This window comes from Gossypium arboreum, chromosome 3 (genome assembly GCF_025698485.1).
Source record: "Gossypium arboreum isolate Shixiya-1 chromosome 3, ASM2569848v2, whole genome shotgun sequence".
NCBI classification, from domain to species: Eukaryota; Viridiplantae; Streptophyta; class Magnoliopsida; order Malvales; family Malvaceae; genus Gossypium; species Gossypium arboreum.
In genome coordinates, this window is record NC_069072.1 from 133,079,379 (window position 1) to 133,098,508 (window position 19,130).

The window sequence follows — 19,130 nt, forward strand, 5'->3', positions numbered from 1 at the left end:
ATTGGGTGCAAATAGATCTTCAGACGTCTTAGAATTAATTCATACAGATATCTATGGGTCATTCCCTACGGCATCCTAGAATGGTCAACAATATTTCATAACATCCATAGACGACTACTCACGTTATAGGTACCTATATCTCATTCATGAGAAATCTCAGTCTTTGGACGTGTTCAAAACTTATAAAGCTGAAGTTGAGAATCAACTCAACAAAAGGATTAAAAATATTAGATCTGATCGTGGTGGTGAGTATTACGGTAGATATGATGGCTCAGGTGAACAATGTCCAGGACCATTTGTAAAATTTCTAGAGGAATATGGTATTGTCCCACAGTACACCATGCCAGGATCACCTAGTACGAATGGTGTAGCTGAAAGACGAAATAGAACTCTTAAAGATATGGTAAGGAGCATGATTGCTCATTCTACCTTACCTGAGTCCCTCTAGGGAGAAGCATTAAAGACAGCAGCTTACATTTTGAACAGAGTACCCAATAAAGCAGTTGCAAAAACACCTTATGAGCTTTGGACAGGTAAAAATCCTAGTTTAAAGCAATTTCACATTTGAGGATGTCCAGCTGAGGTAAGGCCTTATAAGCCACATGAAAAGAAATTGGACTCCAAAACAGTAAGAAGTTACTTTATTGGTTATTCTGAACTATCTAGGGGCTATAAATTTTATGATCCCATAATAAGGAATATTTTTGAGACGGGAACTGCAACATTTTTTGAGAATGTTGAGTTTGGGGGGAGAAATAAGTTAGAGACATTGCTTTTGAGGAGGAATTGGGTTCTAACTCAATTCCTACTATCACTTTTGACGATGTTTAGGTTCTTATACCTATCATTGATCAAGAAGTGAATCTAGAACATCTACAAGACAATGTTGAACAACTCCCTATTCAAAATGAGGTAATTGTTCCAGAAGAACAAACTCAACAACCTCAAGAACAAGTGCCATTAAGGAGGTCCACAAGAGAAAGGATAAATGCTATTTCAGATGATTATATTGTATTTCTCCAAGAACATGAGGATGATAATGGAATGATGGAAGATGATCCAATCAACTTTCATCAAGCCATGAAAAGTTCTAATTCTAAAAAATGGATTGATTTCATGAAAGATGAGTATAAATCTATGCAAGACAATAAAGTTTGGGAACTTGTCTCATTACCTGAAGGTGTAAAACCAATTGGTTGTAAATGGATATTTAAAACCAAGAGGGCTGCAAATGGTAATATGGAGAGGTATAAGGCGCGTCTTGTAGCTAAAGGATATACTCAGAAAGAAGGTATTGATTTTACAAAGACTTTCTCTCCAGTTTCATCAAAAGACTCCTTCAGGATAATCATGGCGCTTATTGCTCATTTTGATCTTGAGTTACATCATATGGATGTTAAAACTGCGTTTCTTAATGGCGACATTGAAGAAACAATTTATATGGTGCAACCAAAAAATTTTGATCAAAAGACTCAAAGAATATGGTTTGCAAATTGACAAAATCCATCTATGGACTCAAACAAGCTTCTCGTCAGTGGTACCACAAGTTTCATCAAATAATTATTTCGTTTGGTTTTGAGATGAATATTTTTGATGATTGTGTGTATCACAAATTCAATGGGAGTAAGTGCATATTTCTGGTTCTATATGTTAATGACATTTTGCTTGCCACTAATGATATAGGCTTATTGCACGAAACCAAGATGTTTTTATCCAAGCATTTTGAGATGAAAGATTTTGGGGATGGCTCCTTTATTTTAGGAATTTAGATACATCAAGATCGATATCGATGTATTTTCAGATTATCACAAAAGAGCTATATCGATAAAGTACTCAAAAGGTTTGGCATGCAGAGTTGTAGACTAGGTGACACACCTGTCGCTAAAGGAGACAAATTTAGTCTTACTCAATACCCTAAAAGTAACCTTGAAATTCAGGAAATGCAAAAGATTCCCTATGCATTAGTTGTTGGGAGTTTAATGTATGCTCAAGTATGTACACATCCGGACGTTGCGTACATTGTTGGATGTTAGGCAGATATTTAAGCAACCATGATATAGACCATTAGATAGCAGCCAAAAGGGTTATGAGATATCTTCAGAGAACAAAAGATTACATGCTTACTTATATGAGATCAGATCTTTTGGAGGTCATAGGGTATTCTGATTCTGATTTCACTGGATGCCAAGATAGCAGGAAATCTATACCAGGCTATATTTACCTATTAGCCAGAGGAGCTATATCTTGGAAAAGTGTCAAACAGAGACTTGTAGCTTCATCCACTATGGTAGCAGAGTTTGTAGCATGCTATGAGGCATCAAACCATGGAATATGGTTGCGGAACTTTGTCACAAGGCTACGCATTTTGGAGAATGTAGAAAGACCACTCAAATTATTTTGTGACAATAAGTCAGCAGTGCTGTATTCCAATAACAACATGAGTTCATCTAAGTCAAAGCATATTGACATAAAGTTCCTAGTTGTAAAAGAAAGAGTGCAAAATGGTCAAATATCCATAGAGCACATTGGGACAAACTCCATAATAGCGGATCCGCTCACAAAAGGTTTACCACCTAAGGTCTTTCATGAGCACACTGCTCACATGGGTGTTACATTGTTTGAGGATATCATGATTTAGTAGGAGTTTATATTTCATACATTTATGTATTTGGTTATTTTCTGATCAAAAATGAAGTATTCAGTTTATTCACTCTGTTTATTATTTTGAATTTGACCTCACTTAAGTTTAAAGAGGACCAGTTGGAAATAGACATGTTTAGATCATATTGCATGTAATTTCCATGCTACACATCCATACTTGATCTATGTCATTTGGTTGTGTTAATATACATGATCATGGATGGATTTAGTTACGATATATGTAACAAAAGTCGCCTTGGTTCTATGTTAACATAATTAATGGATGAGATTGTTCGAAATACCTTTTGGATATGATAGTAAAATTTTGAGCTCATAAGGTTATATAATGACATGTAATTATAAAGTAATCAGTATATATATGTGGTCCAAGTGGGAGATTGTTGGAAAATTTGGACATTACATATATAATAAAGATAATTATGTGTTATTATTTACTATCATGATAGGTTAGCCCAAATTAAAAGTGATCTAATTTGGTTAGAATTTTATTGGGCTTTTAATTATTAAATAAAGTATGGGTCAAATATGTGTAGATACTTTTCTCATTAAATTCTAATTAATGATGGGCTAATTAGAATTTGATTAGAAGTAATATGCTAAGGTTATAAATATTAGGGTTATGGTCCCCAAATTATACACAAGATATCTTTTCTAATATCCCATCATTAGGAAAGAGAGAGTAGATATTCTCTGAATTTCTTGTGTGCTAATTTGGAAGATCAAATCCCCAAGATCTAGAAAGTTTCAAGGAATCCATGGATTCAGGTACGCTTCCGCATCTAGTTTTGTTCTTGATTTATTCTTGATTATTTGACATGACAAATCCTGGTTTATTAAGTTATATTTTAGATTTATTTTAATAAATCTAACAATACATGAAATATTATTTCAAACTTAGTAAAGATCATAGCATGCCTTTATAATCATGTTCATATAACCACACCATAACACACATACAAATATGGTTTTTTAGATTACAAACACTAGTGTTATGGATACCAAGCATAAAAATAGACTTCAAAATTATCTTTGACATTAGTTACATGCCAACTCAAAACATAATATTCAAAATACTTTCATAAACTTTGTTGTGCTGAAATTTTGAGTCTTGTATGTTGTTGATCTACCCCAAATTTCAATACCTAAACGTCATTTATACACGGAAACAAAAAAATTCGCAAGCTAAGCAAAAGAGCTCAATGGTGCTTACATAATTCAAAAACAATGCATAATCAAATTAAGTATATAAACTAGTTGAAATTTCATATATATATTGTCGAAACCATTTTTTAATTTTAAAAAAAAATGGACGGGGATTGACTTTTAAAATCGAATGTGGAGTCACCACCAATCTTTTGTTTTGGTGTGATTGGATCACCTTAATGAAATATTTTATTCCATTTAAATCAATTTTGGCCTACGAAATTTGAGAAAACGGGTTCGGGAGCCGGTTACTTACGAGGAAGGATTAGCACCCTCGCTACGCCTAAAACTGGTACCGAATTGAATAAATAATGTCCTTATGTCTAAAAATATTTTGAAATATGATTTCTTTTAAAACACTTGAATGACTCAAATTGGACATCAAGATTCGCTTGTTTCAAAGGAATACAGCATCACATCCAGCACGTTAGGACACGATCCTTTAAGCCCTCGAAACTACGATCAATTCCGATTTCTAAAAGCTTATATGCTGAAAATTACAAAAGGATGCCCAATTATTTAGTCCAACGAAAAACTGAAACCCAGCACAGTAGGGCACTATTCCTCGAATTTCCAAACATTGAATATTGCCTTGTTTTAGAATTTAGAAAACATGAGTGAAATTCTAACGGAATATATTATTTTGAATAAACATGAAATCGAAACGCAGCACGATAGGGCACGATTTCCTGAATTTTCAAACATCAAACATTGCCTTCATTTTAAGGAATTTTCAAATGAATAATTGTAAAACCAACTTAAAACGCATTAATTTGACTTGAAATTATAAAACAAAAAGCGAAATTATAAACATGGGAGAATACGCACAAATAAAGTACTATACTTGGCGAAGAATAATAGTATAAACATAAAAAATGAATTAATAAACACATCATGGCAATGAGTTCATATCTTATTTAAAACATTAATAAGAAACTAAAATATAATTCACCAAAGAAACATATTAGAAGGAAATACAACAAATTTTCAAATATAGATGAATCACAATTGAAATGATAATACAAATGAAGAGTAAACAATATGCAGCAGTTATGTGTGAAATGAAATGAAAACTAAAAACAATACATAATAGACAAAACAATACGAACACTAGGAGTCAATATAATGTGCAACAATTCAAAACCATTAATAATAATAATAAAATTTAAAATGAACTATACATGCTAGGGTTTGAATTAATTTACATGTATAAAATAAAACTAATAATATATAAATGATTATTAAAAGATATTATAAAGGGAGAAATTTGAATCAAACAACATACCCAAATATTTTTGTTTTAAAAAATGATACATCTATTTAAAATTGACAATGTACCTATAATAAAAGATAATTTAAATAATATGTAAAAAATATGAAAGGTTCTAAAATATATATAATAAGATATGTTCTTGAGATATGAATCATATACATAATGGGTTTAAAAACACACACACAAATATATATAAATAGGTTTAAAAGGAATTATGCATGTAAAGTAGCATAGGATTAATAATATATATGGAATAAAATCAAACTCTATCATGAGCTACATATGTTTAATAATATATAAGAACATTTAAGTGGAATATTATACTGAAATTTTTAAAACAATACAATATAAAAAAGCCTTAAAATAAAGATTTTATATATAAAAAAGGGGTAAAATTATCATGGTAAATCAAATATATATATATATATATATAAATATAAAAATAAGTATTAAATAAATTTTAAAAGTAATGAATTGTACAAATCGAAAGGACTCAATTAAAGAAATTTAAACTAAAAAGGATACTTAATAAATAAAATAGACTATTGAAATTAAAAGAAAGATTGAAGCTCAAAGCGCGCGAATGCATAGGGACCAAAACTGGAAATAAACCAAATCCCAAAACGCTGCGTTTAGCCACGGATTAGATTGCATTTATACGCGAAATTTAGGGATAAATTAAAAAAAAAAGAAAATGTGAACAGGGCCTAATTGAATGTTAGCGCGAAAGGGGAAGGACCAACGCGCAAATATCCCCTCTCCTCGGAAACGCGCGGATCCTGGGGGCCATCGGGTCGGGTCGAAACGGGTTGGCCAAGATGGCACCGTTTTAGAGCCACTGAAACAGGCCCTAAACGGTGTTGTTTTATATCCGTTATTAAAACCAAAAACAAACCCTAAAACTAATACACTTAACCATTTAGTAACCAAAAATAAAAAAACTAAGCACTCCCCTTTTCCATATTTGGCCGAACTCTAATCCCCTTTTGCTCAAACGCCGATCCGCCACTACAATCGGCGACCAGTGTATTCGAACCTTGGGAGGATGGCTTTTTAGCCTTGAGATCCCTTTTAGGCTTCGATTTCAACGAAGCGAAAGAAGAAATCTGTGGCCCATTCGCAAGGTAAGGCTCCTCTTTCACTTTTTCTTTGTTTTCTAATGTAATGATAAATGGTTTGAAGAAAAATGAACCCAAGAAATGCAAAAACTTCAAGAAATTTAAACAAAAATCACCTTCTCAAAATTTTCTGCTTTCTTTGTATTCAATATGCGTAAAAAAAATACATTGAAAAGCTCTTCGCTTTATAGCCGAAACTCGAAAGAATAAAAATAAAAAAATTTTAGTGTTTGCTGTCGTTCTCTTGTTTGTTTGCAGGCATGGAGGTACAGGGCTAGCTGTGGTGTACGGCTCGTTGACGTGGAGGCATGGGCGTGGCTATGGAGCAAGGAGGCCGTACAGCGCTGTGGGCTGGGGGCTGCAGCGCTAGAGTGGAAACCTTAGGGTTTCTGTTTGGCTGGTTGTTCGAGTAACAGGCCCTTGGGGCCTTTTCTGTTGTGTTGGGTCATCGAGCTGGGTTTGTAGCATTTTGGGTCCGTTTTGGATTCTAAGTATTTGGGTTTTGGGCCACTGTAATGGTTTTGGGTCTGTAATGGGTTATGGACTTTGGACTTGGACTTAATTATTTATTAGTTTGGTTTATTATTGTTTTGTATTTTGGTTTTGGTGTGGATCCGGCCAAATTGACCCGTTTACATATATAATCAAGTATACATCAAGAAGCATTGACTCAAGAATTTGCATATAATTTTTATCTCATTTTACCAATTCGAATATATCAATTCGTTTACAACTTCATCGGCCCCCAAGACTCATAAATACACAATTTGTATGATCTTTCACATGCTATCAACCATTTGGTTGGCATCAATGTCCAAAATGATCAACTCAATCATAGCTATTCAAATACTTTAATCACTACAGGAAAATAGGGCTTTAGCGGCGTTTTTAGTGGCGTTTTATTAAAAAACGCCGCCAAAATTTTAAAATTCAGAGCAATAGCGACGTTCTAAAAAAAACGCCGATAAAGGTCCTGGTCTTTGGCGACGTTTTTATAAGAGCGCCGCTAAAGGTCCTAGTCTTTAGCGGCGCTTTTATAAAAAACGCCGCTATAGACCTGTACTTTTAACGGCGCTTTTTTTAAAAAATGCCGCTAATTTTTGTGGCACTAATATAGCGACGTTTTTTGCGCGCCGCTAAAGGCAAAAAAAAACACCGCTAAAAGTCTATTTTCCTGTAGTGAATTCACATAACAATTGAATCATTATGAATTACTTATATTGTAGCCCTTATTAACTGAACATGAACTTAAGACAGATATATATATTAGACCACCAAATACCATATAATCACCCTGGATCATCGGTATATAATTGTAGTAATACGTGTCTAGCACTCATCGGTATACAACCAAAGTAATACACAATTAGTGCTACAATATCGATGTATATGGATCCTATAGTATGCCAACTATACCTGTAACTCTATCTTAAACCATTTAATAGGAAATTTACTTAAAAATATACATTTTCATAACAAATCAATAACCATCTGGTCATAATTTCACAAATCATCTAATCATGGTTAAATTTTTATATTCATGATAGAAAGCAACAATTATTACATTAGGACATAAATTGAAATAAAATCATGGAAGCACAAACCAAATTAGGGCAACTCATATATGTCTTTTTCATTCCCTTTATTCCTAAATGTTTCGACCGCGACTTTTGCTATATACGATAAATTTAATTATTGAAAACTTATTACTTCCACAAATCAAACATAGAAGCACATCCATTAAATATGAAATGCAATCTATTCATTTTAGTCCCTCGAAGCTTTAATATCTAAAAAGCTTGTATCTTTCGAGATTCTCAATTAAATCAAAATTCGACTTCATATTTATTCACTAGAGACCTCAAGCTTTCGACCTATAGTATAGATATTCAATAACTTTCATTATATTAAATTTAGTCCCCTAATGTCACAAACTTAACCATATAACATAACTCAAATTCAAACTTAATTCACATATCTAAACTAGTTTAACAATGAACTCAACAATGACAAATTGATATAAATTTAACAATTGAGAAATCCATCACTTGAGCTAACTAAATCAAGCTTAAATTATCATAAATTTATAAAAATATCAAAGAAAGAACTCACCTACGTTGCTAATTAACGTTCGACAATGGCATGAACATTAGTGAAAAAAAAAATTTTATTTTTTGTTTTAGCATAAACGGCAATGGGAAGAAGATGATGATAATATTCATTCTCTCCCACTCACTCTATAGGCAATTAGTAACTTAATTAATCTTTAGACATTATTAATCCAAGGGCTAAAACCTAATTTTCCTTATCTAACTCGAAAAGAATGGCCATGAATCTTATGGCAATAATCATGAAGCAATGATGGCTATATAAGGCGTCTTCCATTTCTTTAATCAAATCTCGTTTGTGATGAGACTTTGCAATTTATTCTTTGTGTTATATTTAATGATTTTTACAATTTAATCACTCAATAAGTCGGTTACTATTGCCTATAATTCGATTTATAAAATCTGACTTCAAAACTACATTTTTCGACAATGACTAAAACCAGTTCATTACAAGTATAATATCATATTTAGCCCTCAACATTTACATAATTTGTCAGTTTGACCATTATTCTTTTTTTAACTAAATTTGACCCTCAGCCTTTTTAAAAGAGTTGAATTTCATCATCAATCTTTCAAAAACAGTTAAATTATTGGCTTTTTAACGAATATACTTACTAAAACGTTAATATTTTAAACATGGCAATCCACAAGTACTCTATACTTTTTTTTATGAACTTTATATATTTTTGAATTTTAATTTTTAAAATATATTTTAAATTATTTATTGGCATGACATAAAATAAATAATGACATGTCAACATGAAATATATGTAGACTACACGTTAACATCATTAGAAAATTAGAGTTTTAATCCACATTTCTATTAAATAAAATGATTTGACTCTTTTTAAGATTAATCATTAAATTTAATTAAATAATAATAAGAATTAAATTAACAAAATATATAAACATTGAAAGCTAAATTTAGTATTATACCTTTATGAATTATATAATTACCAAATAACAATACGGTAACGTTTTATTAATATCTAAAGTCTACTTCACGGTTTTTCCCTTCCCTGTCATCGGCGATACCTGAAATCAAACCTCCCCCAAATTTTCCATTCAATTTTCCCATCACTCAAACAGACAAAAAAAAACCCAACGAAAATTGAAAAACAGAAATAATGGACAAGGTGGTGGAAGAAGTGGAGAAGACAAAGAAAGAGTGGGACGAAGCCTATTCAAAAACCCAACAACATATAAAAGAGATTCAGGAATATGGGAACTCAACAATGGAGGAAACTAAGAACAAAAATTCGTTGCCCAGATTAAACGGATTGGCTCAAGACGGTTTGGCTCTTCTTAATTCATTGCAATTCAATCTCGATCTTCTCGCTCCACAACTTCCTACCGATGATGAGGTCCAGTCTGCTAAAGCTTTGCTCAAAACTTGGAGAAGTCAATCCCAAAGGTAAATTTAACCTCCCCCCCCCCCAACACACACACAAACACTTTTGAGATTTTCGAATCAAAGATGCGAAATTTTTGGTTATTTGATTCTGGGTTTTACTTTTTTTATTATTGTTTCAAAAGATTTAAGCTTCAAAATCCAATGTTCGTGGTTTTCTTATTATTGTTACTTGGATTTAGCTTTGTTACTAGAAATCGGATATCGTAATTGTAGAAGACTAACCCTATTGAATTACGTTTCATATAAGTAGCAGATTTGCATTCCAACTTTCGTTCCTTGTACGGACCGATCTGCGTTCTTGGTAACATTGGTTTAGTTGCAATTTAGCAAAGCTTCTTGTTTGTATGTTAATTGCAATTACTAATGAGGTTTTCATTGTTATTGCTGTGATTAGTTTGAGAATGAATCTGAGGAATGCGAATTTGCAAGCAAAGGATAATATGAGGAAAACTGCTCAAAAAGAGGTAAGTAAATTCCATTTGCTAACGTTGAGATTTTGCTTCAAATTTGTACTTTCTGGGATTGTTTCCAGTACCACTGATAGTAATAGCCATGAATTGTCGTTCTTTGTGGTTTTGGTTCACTTTGCTGTGTCGTAATTGACCGTAATAGTATTCGTTATGTCCGCAATTGTAATAAAAACAATGCAATTCCTTGATGATGACCCTTTGATGTATAAGATCTTTTTGTTTTTGACAGTGTCCTACGATCATTACGTTTCCATATAAAGCTTGATAGACATGTTGTTAATTACGTTATATTTATGTATGTTTTGTAGAGAGAACTTCTGCTGGGTGGTGGAGAAGAATCCACGGTTCGTCGGCGCAATCTGCAGTATGTATTAGTTTCTTTTTTCTTTTGCTTTGGTGTTCATTGACATTGCAACCAACTTAGAATCCCTGTATTTTATACGGTAGCTTTGTTGAACAAAAAATAGAGTAATCTTCTGCATGTTTATAATTCATAATCATTTTCAGGACAAAGGCGGGGATGACATCTGCAGCAGAAAGCATTACGGAGAGCCTTCGCCGTACCCGTCAATTGATGGTTCAGGTTAGTAACATGATTTTTGTCTTCCGTTTCCTCATTTTTATTTATCATCGATGGTCTTATAATGTGGTTCCTTATGGTTTTGTTGCTTTACATGTACGTGTGTATAGGAGGTCGAAAGAAGCACAAACACACTCATGACTTTTGGTATGTGTTCATATCCCTATTCTGAAATGTTTATTTAACGGAACTTTCTGAAAAATAGTGCGGTGTTGCAAAATTCGGTACTTGCAAATGACACTATCATGTTTGTCGGAAACTGAGATGACTGACGTTACGTGCATACGATTTGTTTGCTTATATTTTACGCTTTGAATGTGTAGAGGAATCAACGGGAGTATTAAAGAAGGCTGAAAGTGAATATAAGGGACACCGCTCATTGTTGTCGCGAACTCGGAATCTACTGTCCACAATGCAACGCCATGATGTTATTGACAGGTATTAACAAGTTAGATTTTCCTTTATATTCTAGTAGTGACTACTGATCTGAGGATGTCACGGCTTATATTGCTGCGATTTATCCGGACAGGATTGTACTCGTAGTTGGATTCATCTTGTTCTCGTGTGCTGTACTTTACGTTGTTTCAAAACGTATTGGCATACTTAAGTTGCAAAGGACAATTACCACAGCCATAAAGGCCGGTATGGCCGGAAAACCAGAGCTTGCTCGCAAAGCTGTAGAAGAGGGTATTAACCAAGGTCGATTCGACGGTAATGTAGTTCCCGGTAAAGGACTCCCGTTACAGCAACCAATGCGTGATGAACTGTGAAAATGATGTAGTTTCCTGTCTCCTTTCTCCTTTATCATTATGTTTGGTTAGAGGGAAAAAAAAAAAAAAAAAAAAAAAAAACAGCACTATTTTACTATGTTGCTTAGACTTTTATTTTTTGTCGTAATTATAAATTTGGCTCCCAACATCTACATTGACAAAGTCATTTTTCAATTAAAATTTGTCATTAACCTTTTAAAAGAATTAAATTGTTTTTGTTAATAAAATGTTGATTAAAATATTAATTTTAATGATGTTGGTGTGACAATCCACTGGATAATCTACATATAATTTATGTTGATATGTCACTATTTATTTTATATGTCACACAACGTCAACAAATAATCTAAAAATCATAAAAATTCAAAATTCAAAATATATATTAAGGTCATAATTTTTTAAAAAAATAGCATGATGAACAATGGATTGCCAAGAAGGGTTTTAGTCAATAATTATATCAAATTTAGCTAAAAAGGAATAAGGATTAAATTGAAAAATATGTAAATATTAAAGGTTAAATTTGTTATCATTCATATTTTTATCCTTTCATATTCGAAATTGGGTATAAGAATATCCTTTAACAACAAATTAAATACATGAAAAATTAGAAAAATATAATATATCTTTGCAAATATATATCGTATTTAACACTCACAATTGAGTAAAAACCTTTGAAAACAACTTTTCATTTTCATTAAGGGTATGTTTGGACAGTACAAAGAATTGTAATTCCTTAAACGTGTTTGGTTATAAGAGTATAACCGCATCGTAATTCTTTATGTTATATTTGGTAATCCAATTTGTAATTAAACAGTTACATAATTTATATTTTTAAAATATTAGTTAATATAAAAATTTAATATGAATTTAGTCTAAATATTAGTTGATAACACAGTTACTAATAAAAATAGTAAGAAAAATAAACAATATATGTAATTTTATCTAATTGTTCTACTGCATATTTTTTGGGTTATTCACTCTTCAATATTTAACATATGCTCATTATCATCATCTGTTCAAATTTAACTAAGTTTATCGTCACCTGAATTTGAATATATATCATTAATTAAGATTATTAAGATCTCTTTCTTCCATGTTCTCTACAAGGTAAAGATAATCTCAATTCCACTTATGGTTGATGTTATGAAATATGCAACATGCTAATACGATCCAAGCTTATCTTTTATGTTACACTATCGTGATATTAATATAATAATTTTTTTCTAGAACAATAAATGTCTTCTCAATCACATTTCGAAGCCTTGAATGTCTCAATTTAAAGAGTTCGCGAGTTGTCTATGGTGCTTGTGTCTTATATCATTTTCTCATCATACCCAACAATACATTATAAGAAAACATTTTCTATTTGCATAACTAGCATTGACCTTATAATTTTATAACTTTATAAAATACACAAATTATTTTTATAATATAATTTTTTTAGTATTTATAATATAAGAATTTTTAGCCATAACCATCCCAAACATTTATAAGTATCTATGCTTATAACACAATTTTTATAATTTGTATAAAAGTTATTTTAAAAATTTAGATTTAAGTATAATTATCTGCATAATTACTCTAATTCTAACCTTCTAAAATTAGAGATTGTCCAATTACACCAAATTCAATGAAACACATCAATTACAATTACCTGTCACCTTTATATAATTACAAGTAATTACTCCCAAATTTAATTATTAAATAATTTTCCGAACACCATAGGAATTTTGCTATTAAGAACCGATGATTTCCATTGACCAAAAATTTACAATTTCCACGTAATTTTGAAGTTACAACATTTTCATGACAAAAAAGGAGTTAAAATTGAAATTTTTATAAGATGAAATAGAAAAGGGTAGATTTTGATTGAAAAGTAAAGTGCATATATATATTTATGCCAAAAGCCAGAAATTTTTATGGGTCTTGGAGTTAAGAACATAGCCACCATTTTGACCCTTTTTCTGGACTGCAACACATGAGCATGGGCTGTTCTCAATCAAATAATCAACTGTGTCTATTGCCTTTTGTCCTTTTAATGACCCACTTTGTCGCTTAATTCTGTTTTTTTACATTGCACAAAAGAAGCCGAGTTAATCCAACATAAATATATATATAACAAAATTATAAAAATTAAATGTAAAAATATAATTATAATGTCAAATCTCATTTTTATTTATGTCTTTTTTTAAATTTTCAAAATATAAAAAAAATATAGGTAATCTTAAAATAATATTTATTGATTTGAAAAAAAAAGGGTTTGGTGACTTTACAAATGATGGATGACACTAACATAGTAAAACTCTTGATAATAATAGAGTATTCAAATAGAGACAAAGTCAGAAAATTATTTTTAAAGGGCCAAGAGATTAATCATAAATTTTAGGGGTTGAAATATAATTTTATCATTATACTAATTTGAAATTTCTTAAAGTTTAAAGAATTTAATAAAAATTTATCATTTTAGGGAGAGAAAGCCATTACCTCCTATACCTTTTGTGATAAATTATTATATAGACCCTTCCCACCACATTAACTATAAAACCAACCAATTAAACGATTCGACATCATATTTTTTTTACATGCTATATTTACAAATAGAAGAGGCAAACAAGAAAAAAAAATTAACTCTATTTAACACATAAAAAATGGCTTGAAGATTTGTGCTTAGATTATGACATGTAAAGAAATATTACGTGGAATCATTTAATTGATTGAGCCTATAATGATGTGATGAGAAGCGTTTATATAATAATTTCTCCTTGTTTTTGTATTCATATATTTCAAAATTTTATCCATCAGTATTAATTTGTTAGACTAATTTTAGGGATGGCAATGTATAAGGCCAAGGGCGTAGTTAGGGGGCTAGCAGGACTGTTCCTCTTAAAATAAAAATTTTTTTATTTAGATCTTTTAAAATTTTAAATTAGTAAAGATAAAATTACACTTTAATCTCCCTAAAAATAATAAAAATATAATTTAATCTTTTAAAAATTATAAAAATATATGTTATTATCGTAAAAGTTACAATTTACTTTTGACCCTTTAAAAAAATTTTCTAACTTCACCTGTGATTAAGGTGAAACGGTTTTTTTACTCGCCCGAATCTTGATCCTACCTCGAACTCGATTTTATTAAGCATTTTCATCCCCAACCCTTACATAACCTCGAAATAGTTTCTTTAATCCCACCTCAAAATTTTAAATATTGTTTTATAATATTTTTATTTTTCTTTCACAAAGAGAAACCAAAATCTTGTAAAAAATCAAAGTTAATAAAAAATTTTAAAAATCATAAAATCAAAGTAAATGTTATAATTTCTTATATAAGAAATAATATATTGAGGCAGACAAATTTTAAGTAAAATCGACCCTCGAAATTTGATTGAAAAATCATCGGAGCAAATCAGATATGATGGGGTTGGGGATTTTTGTCATCCCTTGAAATCAATTTAGGTTAAGTTAGTAGTTAATAGAAAGAGAAGGTGTATGAAAACTCACCCGAGTATTGCCGAAGAGAGACTCCGTTTTTGCCCTATGATAATGAGATCAATTCTCAAATCTTTGCTCTTTGAAAGAATCACACTAGCTTTATCTTTGCCATCCATGTCGGTTTTCTCGATTTTTATATTGATTTTTGGCTGAGCGACTTCGCAAGCGCGTCTCATTTGATCGAGAAAATCAGCGTCGGTACCGAAAGCTCCCTCGGAGATGGAGTTTGGAGCCGAGGATGAAGAATTACTCGATTTCCGAAGGAAGGTGGCAAGAGCGTTTTTCCACGAACTAGGGTTTTCAATGTAGAAAAGGATCAGTTTGTCTTGCTCTACCAATGCATGGGAAAGAGCGTATTGGAGGGCTGCTGCCGACTGCGGTGTCGGGTCAACCACCACCATTACGTTTCGTGACCGTGAAGGTGAAGTCACCATGATTGGCCACGGTCGAAAAGAATCACCAACACCACCGTGAAGGAGATGTTTGGGATTGTGGTGAAAAACAATGGCATGAAATATGATGGGATCATTTTTTAGGGTTTATGAACTTATTGGGAAGTTTAACCATGTTAACAAACAGTTAGCTTTGATTTTGTGAATAACAGGTTGAGATTTTGGTGGCTTTTGAGTTATTTTGAGAAGGTGACTAAATTTAGTGAATTAACAAAATCCAGAAAATTGAGATTTGATTTTAATAGTAAATTTATATTTAATTTAGGATTTAGGGTTTAATTATTTTAGATTGATTTAGTTCTTAGAATATTAAAATATCATAATTTTAAAAAATTCGAATAAAACCATTTGCAAACAAATGACACTGTTTTATTCGACGAGGAATTGTTATCATGTTACTACTGTATAATATATGGTTTATATACTTAAATTAATTTACTTAAAATATCCTTTAAATTATTAATTTAATAGTAATGGTTATTATCCAACTAATACTATTTTTTATTATATAAATTTTTTACTATTTAATATCATGTCTAAAATAAACATTTTAATCTTCAATTATAATTTTTGAAAACAATATCGAACACATGAAATTAACAAATTATACTTTTTCACCGCACTTTTTCCAATCACAACAACAATGTCAAATTAACCCTAAAATAATTAAATTAAAATACAAAGTCTAAAAAATACATAATACAACGACTAATAGTAGACTTTAACCATTGTTGATTCTTTTGATTTAACTTAAAATTAGAATATAGCCTTCATTATGTTTTGAAAAATTAGATTAAAATTTTGAACCTAAAATTTATATTAATTAGTATGGTTTTCACACTTTGTATTGGATTCATTAATTGTTTTGTCAAATTATAGAGTAAATATTTGAAGGTTAAAGCATGCTTTAAGTCTTTATACACTTCATACATTTAGAATTTAGTCTCTTACTTTTATTTTCTGAAATTTAGTCTCTCCACTTTTTGAGTTTAAAATTCACCATTAAAATTCTTCTACTAAACTCACCGTTGTGACATTTGAAATAAAAAAAAACATTTGGTAGTCATATAACAATAAAAATAATATTGAAAATATTGATTAAGATTTTTCTTAAAAAACTCATTTGAACTCGTCAATATTTTGATTGAAACAATTAACAATATTAACTATTTAGACTAAATAATGACATTATAAAAATAGATGAATCAAATTAAATAAAAAAACTTAAGTGTATAGATTCAACCTTAAGTTTGAACAAACTATAGGTGTAACACCCCAAACCCGGCATAGACGTTATGGTCGGATCCGACATGCAACATCGAAGCATTCAAAACATTTCCGATCCAGAAAGAAAACTTATTGAGTGTTTTAAAAGATGATTTCATTATAGGTTAAAGTGAATGGAAGCTGTGCACCAGGTAGGAAACCGGGAAAGAGGAGGTGAGTCCATCGGACTGCTTAAGTACCAAACTCCCTTCGGATCCAATCCTAGACATGCAAACCGCCATTGCCATACCTTAACGTCATGTATATTTCTAGGAAACCGATTTGATTAAATCCTTTTTAGGAAAAGTGATTAATTTTGGAAAATATCTTCATTGCGGAAGCTTTGCTTGTTTTCGTGTTATTTTGAAATTAATTACTGTTTTTGAAAACGCGCCCTAAAGCTATCTAATTTCAACATTTAAAATATAAATATTACCTATATTAATAAAACATATAAAAACCATCAAAAATAAATAAGCGGCCTTATTACATTTAAAAGCCCAAAACCTCAAACGTAATTAAAAGGATGTCCAGTTCACGAAGAAAATCAAACTTTCGAGCGGGTGGCCACTCCGAATTCCCTCACGACTCAAGCCCTCTATGGTTGGGGATTTCTGCGTGAGCGAAAATAAAAGGGGTGAGTTTGGGGAAACTCGATGTGTAAGGAAAACCCATTTCAAAGCCCAAGTCAGCTCAAGCCTATTGGGCCTAAGCCCATTCAGTAATAAGTGGTCTTGGGCGAGCCCTTTTCAGATTACAATAAACGGGCCTTAGCCCTTTATTCAGATAACAAGATGGCCCATAGTCCCATTTCAAAATACATGCAACATCAAGAAACATATGCAAGCCCATTTGGGAGACTACTCAACCCACCAACCACTACACTCCACCCGTACCAGCCCTACACTCCATGTGGGAATAGCTCAACCCACCCACCTAACACTCCACAGATTGCGACCTTGCTTTGCTCGATTATCATAAATTGAGGCAAAGCCTCCAAGACATGGACAAGCCACTTTCAAGACTTCCTCCGTCAATATCCCAGTCCATGCATCGAGATAATAACAACATGGCATGCGATAAATAACAACATCAAACATGCATTTAGGTCAATTTAACCCTAGGGGTATTTTGGTAATTTATCTCCTAAGGGTAAAACTGTAAATTTTTCACTTTTAAAGGTATTTCAGTAATTTATCTATTTTAGGGTTTTTCATGCATATTTCTACCTTTTACGTACTACAAAATCACGTACCGAGGATTCTTACCGAATTGGGCCCGTTGGCCCATCATTCCAATTTTGGCCCATTAAGCCCAAAAATATCGAGGGCACAGAAATCATGCACTTTGCAGTCCAAACATTGCAGCTTACCAAAAACATTAATCGATTTACCTCACGAGCATTCGCACACTCGCAAATCTACAAAATACCGGTTTTCGACATTTCGGCTTTTCGACTTTTGCCGATCTAGACTAAGAAAGAGGTGTTAATTACACACTGTTTTGCGACGATATCTTTGAGATCCACACACGAACCGCCTACAATTGGATTACTAACACGTTAATCTAACTATTCAAATACAAACTACGTATTAACCCCTTACAATATTCGGCCAACCACACCTACAGATCATAGTAAGCTTATAAGAAAACAATAAGTAACTCATTAACAAATTTTTGTCAATGTTTACCACATAATCATAATTTCACAGCAAGCTGTCTTCCTGAGCAACAGTCACTAAATCATTTATAACTGGAGCTACGAAACTCCAAATAAAGTTCCGTTAATTTTCCTTGAAAATAGACTCATATATCTTCTATCCATAAAATTTTCAGAATTTTTGGTTTGGCCAATCAATACCAGATTTTTCTCAAAGTTTCGCATGTTTCACTGTTTGACTAATCTGACCACTCGTCATTACGAATCAAATTTATCATTGTACAGAATTCAAAATATGTTCTCGTTTATTTAATTTGAAACTAGACTCAACAATCTTTAATTACATAATTTATTCAGCTTCTAATTCATCTTTCACAATTTATGGTGATTTTCTAAAGTCACGTTACTGCTGCTGTCCCAAGCAGATTTATTACCAAATCAGTCTTTCATACACCTATCTTGCATGCATGTTATTTAAACATGTATATCACCAATCAATCATCACATATCTATGATTTTTACTTAAGCATAATCTCCATTTCATCATTTTAAAGTACAACATGTTAGCCGATTTTTCCCTTTAGCATCTAAGGCACATGCATGCTCATTTGTTTGGCTCAACTTCACATATCTTCCATTTTTCATCAAAAGAACATGAAACAAC

At 31.6% G+C, this 19,130-nt stretch overlaps 2 protein-coding genes across 2 annotated transcripts; one reads left to right on the forward strand and one right to left on the reverse strand.

The window, feature by feature from the left end:
- Positions 1–9,345: 9,345 nt before the first annotated feature.
- Positions 9,346–11,806, forward strand: LOC108475404 (uncharacterized). Its single transcript, XM_017777367.2, has 7 exons — positions 9,346–9,777; positions 10,172–10,241; positions 10,556–10,611; positions 10,755–10,830; positions 10,938–10,974; positions 11,151–11,265; positions 11,357–11,806. The coding sequence occupies exons 1-7, from the start codon at positions 9,491–9,493 to the stop codon at positions 11,595–11,597; spliced, it is 882 nt and encodes a 293-aa protein (XP_017632856.1). The 5' UTR covers positions 9,346–9,490; the 3' UTR covers positions 11,598–11,806.
- A 1,519-nt stretch (positions 11,807–13,325) lies between these two features.
- LOC108475211 (uncharacterized) lies at positions 13,326–15,684 on the reverse strand. Its single transcript, XM_017777195.2, has 2 exons — positions 15,098–15,684; positions 13,326–13,658 (listed from the first exon to the last, which is right to left on the reverse strand). The coding sequence occupies exons 1-2, from the start codon at positions 15,520–15,522 to the stop codon at positions 13,493–13,495; spliced, it is 591 nt and encodes a 196-aa protein (XP_017632684.1). The 5' UTR covers positions 15,523–15,684; the 3' UTR covers positions 13,326–13,492.
- Between the last annotated feature and the right edge of the window lie 3,446 nt (positions 15,685–19,130).

Bases quoted from the DNA above. Each gene is read 5' to 3' on its own strand.
- LOC108475404 (XM_017777367.2), top strand. From the start codon at position 9,491: ATGGACAAGGTGGTGGAAGAAGTGGAGAAGACAAAGAAAGAGTGGGAC. The intron at 10,831-10,937 runs GTTAGTAACATG...ACGTGTGTATAG, and splicing joins CCCGTCAATTGATGGTTCAG to GAGGTCGAAAGAAGCACAAA. The intron at 11,266-11,356 runs GTATTAACAAGT...TTATCCGGACAG, and splicing joins CGCCATGATGTTATTGACAG to GATTGTACTCGTAGTTGGAT.
- LOC108475211 (XM_017777195.2), bottom strand. From the start codon at position 15,522: ATGGTGACTTCACCTTCACGGTCACGAAACGTAATGGTGGTGGTTGAC. The intron at 13,659-15,097 runs GTGAGTTTTCAT...GTAAAAAAACAG, and splicing joins CTCTCTTCGGCAATACTCGG to AATTAAGCGACAAAGTGGGT.